The sequence below is a fragment of the Poecilia formosa genome, unplaced genomic scaffold (genome assembly GCF_000485575.1).
Source record: "Poecilia formosa unplaced genomic scaffold, Poecilia_formosa-5.1.2 Scaffold203, whole genome shotgun sequence".
NCBI lineage: Eukaryota > Metazoa > Chordata > Actinopteri > Cyprinodontiformes > Poeciliidae > Poecilia > Poecilia formosa.
In genome coordinates, this window is record NW_006800142.1 from 394,917 (window position 1) to 403,650 (window position 8,734).

Genomic DNA, 8,734 nt, shown 5'->3' on the forward strand with positions numbered 1-8,734 from the left:
GTTTAGGCCCAGGGTGAACCTCTACCCCAGTTTCAAGTCTTTAGCAGCCTCTAACAGGCGATGAACATCTTCTGCATGTTTCTCCCTAACCTTTGTGGCACGGTCTTTATGAAGCCGTCTCATCACAAATGTTCTATGTGTTTACTATTTAGTAAATACTATTTAGTAAATACTTCTTAAGATAATTGCTTGCAAATATTTTTACTCTGGAGGTTTGGGGGGTGGAGTTTCAGAGTACTAAAATGGAAGAAAAAAATATATTTTTCCTTCCCCTTTGCAAAAATATACTATTTGGTGTCTGTCTAAAGCCCCTTCTTTTTTTTGTATGTAAATTGCAAATTTGTTAAAGGGGTGTAAATACTTTTGCGAACACTGTAGCTTGTTTGGGGTTGGGACTGGCAGTAAAGGTAAAGAAGACACAAATCTAGAGGGCCTGAGTTTCCCTGAAATAAAGCAATAAGGAGATCTTCAGGGGTCATGGGTCAGCACTCACCATTGTGCCAAGAAAAGTAGTTCCTGTTCAGGCTCCATTTTTTTTTTTTTTTTTGCAATCTGAGAGTATAAACACAGACAGACGGGAAGAGTCCAGAGAGAGAGGAGGAGAGGAAAAGCAGAAGCAGCACAGATGTTGAGCTGAGTCAATGTAGGAGAAGCTAAAGTATGTTGAACAGAGACAGCTTTATGCATTTATCTTTCTTTAGAAATACATCAGATGAACTGCGTCACAAACGACGGCTAACAAGCACAAAACGCAGCTGTTTTTGTCGCGCAAACCGCTTTATTGATCAGCTTGCGACTTAGTATCAACGATCTTGTCGTTGCCTGAGTGCGTAACTTTTCGTTCCTGGAAACTTTATGGTTACGGCATGCTCTGATCAATAGTTCAGCTGAAACTAGGAGTGCTGATTCTTTGTGTGACTAAACCTGCTCAATCAGACTTTGATTATCCCCGGGTCAATAGCCCTGACTGCAGCCTGAGCAGCTGACCAATCAACTCTCACCACACTGAAACTCCCTTTGGTTCTGGGAAGGCGAATCTACTTTTCCATTGGTATTCGGTTTCTCCTCTCAACAATTGTGGACACACTGTGAACCTTTAGGCAAAGCAAGAGTCGAGTTTGTTGTGTTTGTCGAGGCTTTGGCTAACTGACACAATTGAAAGTGCATTACAGAGGTCTGGGTTTGAAGTGCAGGTATGCAAAGCAACGTCTGGTTCTTTTAAGTCACTCCAGGGTTCCCTGCCACACGCTTTGACCTTCTTCTCATTTTGCCACATTACAGCCACACATTTCAATGACTTTTCATCATAAGGCAAACACAAATCAGCATGATTGCTGAATGGGAAAGAAAATAGTCAAAATAAAAACTTGATACTAACGGCGTCTTGGGTTTAACCTCGAGACTTTTGCCTCTTCTTTTGCCCCCCCTCCACATTTCCTGTATGATTACTGTCCACAAAGACCATTTAGTATCTAGAAAATCTGATCCTGCACAACACCATCTCCTTAATAAAACACTGTGGCGGAAACATCACACTATGGGAAACAAATAGGCCACAGACTGAGCTAAATACAGGGATAATAGTGGAACAAAACTGTAAAATTCACCTATCAGGACAACAACCCTAAACACACCACCAGACCGACAGCGGCGTAGAGCAAATCATGCTTTTGAGGCTTATGGACAAAGTGCCAGAGTTTGTCCATTGTTTTTAAGTTATATTTAAAGGAGAATCTGTGCAGGTTTTCTCCTTCCAGTCTAACTGAGGTTGATCCGTTTTGAATGAATGCAGTCTCTCGTTCAGATATGCAAAGCTTTTAGTAAAATACCAAAAACATGCAGCTGTGATTGCAGCAAAAAGACGCATCTGCAAAAAATGTAACTTTGAAGGACTGAAAGATTTAAGCTTATAATGCAGCATCCAATGCCCCATGCCCACATTCCTTCTTCCCGCCAAAATAAAAGCATGTTTCACCACAGGATTGGTGTGTTCAAGGAAAAAAACGCAGCATCAGATTTAATACTAAAAGGAAATCCACCTGTTATTCCATTTTTTTAATTTATGAATTATACACTACTGTGTGTTGCTTCATCCCATGAAGTTCATAAAAAGCACCAAATCAACAACCCAAAGATAGAACTCGAGACACATGTTAAGTTTTCCAAAAAATATGGGGTTTATTGACTTAACTGCAATCAATACTTACAAAAAACGAGGGAAAATAGGTTTTGATATAAACTCACAGAAATTACTGTAGTGAAAACACATGGCTGAACTAAAAAAAAAAAAAAAAATACATTCAACAGTTTCACTTTCTTTGTGTCATAATCCTTTCACACGTGAAGGCAACACAGAACAAGCGACTTGTACTCTGTTTTTCTTTTTTTTTTTTTTTTTTAAATCAAATATAAAAAGGCTGAGAAGCCTTTAGCTACCTGGAATGTATTCAAAGAGGCACTTCCACTGGTCAAGAAGGGGGCCGAGCAAGTGCGTCAAGCATTCGATCAAATTATAAAGAAAAAAAAAAACACTTTCCTCAACTCATTTGGTCACAGCTATTGCTTGTAATAACAAACTGGGAGGAAAACCATTTTAAACCAGTCCTCCAATTGGGACAGGGTTTTTTTCCCCCAAGAATTTTATCTCAAAAAAGCTCAATTTATGTAATAACAGTTGGCAACTGCTACTGTCAGATCGTTGCAAGTTGTGCAGGGAAAACATCTGGAATGAACACAAGCAAATCTTGTTCAGATGGAATTGCAGTCCAATGAGAGGGAGAAAAGGAAAAACAAAAATAAGAAAAGAAGAAAAAAGTATAATAAATAATCAAAAACGCAAACTTCTTTTTTGCATTTTTTTTCTGCTTTAAATTAGTTTCATTTCTGACAAAGTGTAGTTGCAGAACAAAAAAGTCATTGAAGTACAATATATTAAACTGTGGAAAAAAAAGGAAAAAACTGACAAAAAACATCTTCACAATCTTTAGATTAATATGGAAGATCATAATTTAACATAAAAGAAAATATATTCTATTGTTCATTATCCAGATAAATACAAAAAACAAAATTAACAAAAAAATGCATATGATCACCAATAAATATGTTCTGATAAGTTAAATAAGCAGTGACACGCAAACCTTCTGTCTGGAAAGTTTTTTTTCTTTTTTTGTCAAATAATAACCGTAATAATAACATTAATAAAAAATAATCAAATAATGAAAGCAAAAGGGGTGTAATGAGTACAGAATGCTCAGTGGAGCAGGTTGTAAAGAGGAACAAAAGGAGGGCGGAGGGAGGCGGGGGGGATAAAGTAAAACAGCTTGGAGGTCCGATCTGAACTGAACCATGGGAATGCTGGAAATCCCCCAGACCGGAGAGGAACGACGAGGTGGGGGAGCGGGAGCAAAGTCATACAGGTTTAATGATCAGTTCGATAAAGACTTCCTTCCCCAGATAGTGACAAATAAAATATATAAGCCAGTGACCAGCAACAGGAGGGGAAACTCAGATGAAAGGGCGAGGGGAGTATTTAACCAACTTCCAGTTCAAAAGTCCTTCCTGCAGACTCACCCAGATCAGAAACAGAAGACGGGACTCGAGGAGCACCGACAACGGCATGGGAGCAGGTAAAGAAGCGAAAAACAGTAGTCCATCCACCCTAAACGCATGCAGAAGCCGCCCCAGGCACTTTATTTTTTTATTAAACCTTTCTTAAAAAAAAACAAACAACTATTCATATCTTTTCAGGGTCTGTTACTTTGTTTTTGTCTCGTATCAGTCTGTAAGAAACGTCTGCTGCAGAGCTACAATTACATTAGTGAGCACCTTCTAACTAGCTCAGGGGGGAAGTGACGTCATCAGGGACACAGCGCAGGAAGACGGGAGGGAAGGGAAGGTTGGGTTAGTGCAATGCACTCCCCCTTTCCAAGGCCACTTGTACTGCTACACATTCACGAATGAAATAAAGAAAAAAAAGAAGGAAAGAGAAAAATAAACAAGTGGCACCTGGAAAAAAAAAACAGTCAATTGTTGTTCTTGTGATTTTCATTGTTCAGTTTCCACTCCTCGTTTGGCACTATGACACATGGCATCATTTCTAAAACTTTATGTGCAGATCAGCTGGGGTGAAAATATAATTTAGTTCCCTTAATTTTATTATTACATCCTTAAAAACAACAAGGATCTGGAGTAAGGGAGGACAGGGGAAGCTCAGGGGAACAGAGGGGAAGAGGTAGAGGGGAGTGCCATGCTCTCTTTGTGTCACCGATCTTTAGAGCGTGCCGTTACTCGTCGGAGATGGAAAGGCGGCTGAAGATGGGAAGGCGTCGGCTGTTGTCCAGCGAGGGCGACTCGGAGCCGGAGCTGCTCTGGTAGTCTTCCTGGTCTGACAGAGAGTCTGGGGGGCTTGAGGAGGTTTCAAACAGCGGAGGGGACTCCAACATGGGTCTGAAGAAGTAAGGCGTGCCGGTCGGAGAGGGCGGCGCGGCGCTGTTTGGCTCCACGCCTGCCGTACCGGTGCTTAGGCTCGGCCCAAACAGGTTGGCCAGCTCCTGGCTGGAGTAGGTGAAAGGGTTGCTGCTGGGCCAGTTTGGGACCTCGTCTGGGAAGAACATGGGCGGTGGGGTGACCGAGGTCGGGCTGTCCCTAAGTCCCCCGGAGCTGGAGAAGCCAGCGAAGCTGTAGCTGTGCTGCAGCCGGGGCCTCTCCATCTTGTTGGAAGAGTTTAAAGGGGACGACTGCTGCGGAGGTCCGCGACGCTCCTCGGCATTGTGGATGAAGTGGCAACGCGGCCCGTAGGGGCAGAAGCCGATGGTGTGGAAGGTGCGGCACAGCTCGGTTTTGTATTTGGGGTGACGGCTAAGGCTGCGCAGTTCGTGCACCCCGTGGGCAAACTGACACTTGTCGCCGTACTTGCAGGTGCCGTTCTCCTCGAAGGGCCTGCACAGCTCCGTCTTGTAACGGCTGGAGTTCACCGGGCTGCTGCCGCCGCCGCCACCACACGTTGGGCTGGAGGGCCCCAGGCACTTGTTGAGGAGCCGCTCACCCGTCTCGGAGAAGGAGCGGTCTCGCAGGCGGGTCTCCTTGTTGTTGCTGCTGCTGGCGTTGCCAGCCCCTGAGATGAGCGAGGAATGCTCCACCGTCTTCAGGCTGTTCAGAAACTGGTTCTGGCTGAACTTGGTGCTGCTGACAGAGTGACGCCGATGGAACACGCTTGCCATTGCTGGGGATCCCACCGCCTTCCTGTCCAGCAGGGATCCGGTGGCATTGGAGAGGGGCACGTTGGTGCCAGTGCAAGGGACAGACACTGGGTGAGGGCCCCCCAGGTTGTTGTTGTAGCTGAATTTATTGTTCTGCAAAGAAAGAAACACGTGGTATGAGAGCATAGTCTAGGACTGTCTTCAGGACTGACATGACAAGGGTTTCAAAGAGATCGCATATTAAAAAGTAGGGCTGCATGGTATTAGGAGAACACAACATTGCAAGATTATTTTCCATCATCAAAAAAAGTCTTCCCCGCACTGCCTGAGCCGTAGGATTAGTAAGATTAATAACAAATTAATAACAAATTAAAAGTAAACCCAAGTGGTCAGGTACAGCTCTGGCAAGCAGGATTTCAATGCAATGTCATCTGACATTCAACAGTCAACCAGATATTTCTCCCAAACAAGTCCTTCATAAATGCAGTAGTTAGGATATTAATATTCTGAAGATGATTGCAGTTGGATACGGTAGCTCCATCCAACGTCCCCTCAGCATATCAGTGCCTCCACCGTGCTTTACAATGGGGACGGTATGTTCAGTTCAAAGCACAACGAGGTATGCACGCAACAGCAGCATTAATCCAGAGGTTAGATTACACATCTGGTTTCTGTTTACTTATTTGGAGCCAGCTGACTTTATTTACGGTCACCGGCGTACGGGGGATGCGAGTGGGGGGTGAGACTGAATAGAAACCTCCTATCGAACTGCACGATTGTTCCTTTTTGGCTCCGACAACAGAAGCGGATACAGGCCTATAGAACAGCAGCTGGTTTGGCAAGTTGCCCTGGTTAGGAATGTGTGCCTGTTTAGTAAATGGAGCAACAGCAGCACATGAGAGGCCTGTGGGCTGCGTCATTTGAAAGACAGCGAAAGAGAGGCAAAACATCCTGCCTGCCGGACTACAAAGAGAAACTCTGGGTCTGCATCGCAACACACCCACCCAACGACCACAGGTGACTGATTAACATGAGAATGAAAAGTAGCAGAAGCAATGGAGGGGAGGAGAAAGGCGAAATAAAATGTGTTACGACACATCTAAGACACATCACATCACTCACTGAGCTTAAACAGAGGTGGCATCAAGGGAGGATTGGTGGGGGGAAGACAGGGGCTTTACCACCTCAGCCAGACACACTTACAATGTTTTTTCAATATAATGTTTTGGGATGTTGCCTCCTTTTCAAATTTGGTTATTTTTTGTACCCAGCTTATTTGTGATTCACTAGAATTTAGTCCCTTGGAATCATTGTTTGGTCAGTGAAGCCAATGCACCATGTAACATAAGAGTCAAATCATCCAAACAGTGATCAGAATCAAAATAAGTAGTAATAGCTAGTTTTTCTACCTTTAAAAAAAAGAAGAATCCTATTCAACCACGAATAAGATTTGAGCATTTTACAAGGATTTATCTCCGTAATAAAACAGCTTGTTTACAGGAGAGTAAAGTGTGAATGGGTGTATATGAATTACTACAAATGAAAGTTTTCTTTGCCATTTTTTCGCATCCACCACTGATAACCAGCCTTACAGAGGAGGAAAGCTTATCTAAACTCCAAATATTCTGATTAACAGTTCGTTTTTCTTGTTGTTGTTATTGTTGTTGTTGTGCTCACCCCAAGGTTTACTGCTCTCTTTAGAAACTTTCTGGAAGCGCCCCTGAGAGGCAGTAGCCTTCAACTGCTTCCAGGAGCAAAGACCAAGCTAAAAGCTCAGTAAACCTTGTTAATGATTAGCGAGCATGTGGCTGCTGCGAGTATTAAAAAGTAGCGCAAAACCTCCCCTGTCTTTAAACGAAGCCAGTCTTGGCCTGTGGGGCTGAACTGAAGCAACAGTTGCGTTAGCTGATGTGGCACATGCTGAAAATGAAAAAAAAAAAAAAAAAAAAAAAAAAAAAAAAAAAAAAAGAAAACACCCGAGTTTACCATTAAAACTAATGTCAAACTACCGGCACCGACACGCTTGGAGTCGGCTAGGAGATAATTATTAAACACAAATGCCCTGCCGGGGATGGACTAAGTCAAAAAGCACGGCCGTATTGTTTAGTCTAAGTGAAGAAAACTCAGCAAAACAAACCAGGCAGCGCGAAGAGCGGCGGCTGTGGCAGCAGAGGGCCGCGGTCATGCGGCTCGCCATTCCTGCACACTGCGCTCACAGCAACTCACCAAAACTAAGCTCAAGATTTTAAAAAAATAAATAAAAATAAGTGTTCAAAATACCTTGTTTATCATTTCAAAGTCGAAGAAAGGCGACACCACGGCTGTGGTCATCTTTCCAGAAACCAAGTCGAGTTAGGAAAGAAAAAAAAAAAGCGGCCGCCGCTTGTTGGAAAAGTTACGCGGGTCTGCGGAGTTTCTGATTCGCAGCTCCTGTGTATTTTACACCCTGCAGACTCCCCCTCTGCCCCGCTTTAGCTCGGACATTGGCTTTATAAGCCCTGGCAAGGAGGAGCTACAGAAGTGCTGGGCGGTTACTTTCTGAACTTTTTTTTTGTTCCTCTTCTTTTACAGACAGACTTTTTTTCTCTTTCTTTTTTTTTTTCTTCTAATGTGTACTGGCTTGTCAGTTTCTTTGACATCACTACGTTGCTGTGAATTCTTAATAACAGAGGCAGAAGTTTGCTTGGCTTAGACACGGTTGCTTTCAGATCAGCGGCAACCCCCAGAGGCGGCTCAAACTTTTACGAGGCCCAAAGCAGAGTCTCCTTGGGAGGGTCATCTCCAGTTAAGCCTACCTGACCTGCGTTCAACATTGTCCGGCCGTATTCAATCATGCTGATATATTCTGCGAACGCAAGTTTTTTTTTTTTTGTTAGTTTGTTTGTTTGTTTTTTTTAGCAGTTATTACTGGTGAACAAACAGTAGATTTAGAGAAAGAAATATTTACATTTTCGTAATTATTTGCTTCCTATAGTAATACTATAAAGTTCTCCTGAGATAATAAGATATAAGATAGTTGAATTGCAATTTCAACAAATTAGTTCAAAAGGAAGAACTATGATACATTATAATGTGCTCATATAATCAAATTTCTAATTTCTCTTTTTTCAGAGAAGGGAATCCAACCTTAAAGTTGTGCTCACAACCCGCACAAAAAAAAAGAAAAAAAAAAGGCTGCGGCTTGTTAATATGGACATTTTTCTCGGCTCAGATGCAAGTAGCTTAAATTCCCTTTTTTTTCTCTCCTCTGTTATCTATTAAGAATTTATTTGGTTTCTTTGTGTGCACATGCAGACGCTTTGAATTTAAGCTCTGTTGGAGCTCCTCCAGACCAGCAGGGGGCCATAAGCAGCTGCAAACTTTACCTTTACGTCAGCGTACCTAAGGTCCTCAATGTTTTTCCACCTCGAATCTTGATTGGGACGCCCCCAAGTCTGTGCTGCCCTGGGCAATGAGCCCTAATGCACACCGATAGATAGATAGATAGATAGATAGATAGATAGATAGATAGATAGATAGATAGATAGATAGATAGA

At 42.9% G+C, this 8,734-nt stretch overlaps 1 protein-coding gene across 1 annotated transcript; it reads right to left on the minus strand.

The window, feature by feature from the left end:
• Nucleotides 1–2,153: 2,153 nt before the first annotated feature.
• Nucleotides 2,154–7,672, minus strand: zfp36l1a (zinc finger protein 36, C3H type-like 1a). The gene is made up of 2 exons (XM_007567046.2): nucleotides 7,479–7,672; nucleotides 2,154–5,351 (listed from the first exon to the last, which is right to left on the minus strand). Exons 1-2 carry the CDS (start codon nucleotides 7,527–7,529, stop codon nucleotides 4,284–4,286), a joined length of 1,119 nt encoding a protein of 372 aa, XP_007567108.1. The 5' UTR covers nucleotides 7,530–7,672; the 3' UTR covers nucleotides 2,154–4,283.
• Between the last annotated feature and the right edge of the window lie 1,062 nt (nucleotides 7,673–8,734).

Coding starts and splice junctions, on each gene's coding strand:
- zfp36l1a (XM_007567046.2), bottom strand. CDS start 7,529: ATGACCACAGCCGTGGTGTCGCCTTTCTTCGACTTTGAAATGATAAAC. Junction 5,352..7,478: donor ACTTTGAAATGATAAACAAG/GTATTTTGAACA, acceptor CTTTCTTTGCAG/AACAATAAATTCAGCTACAA.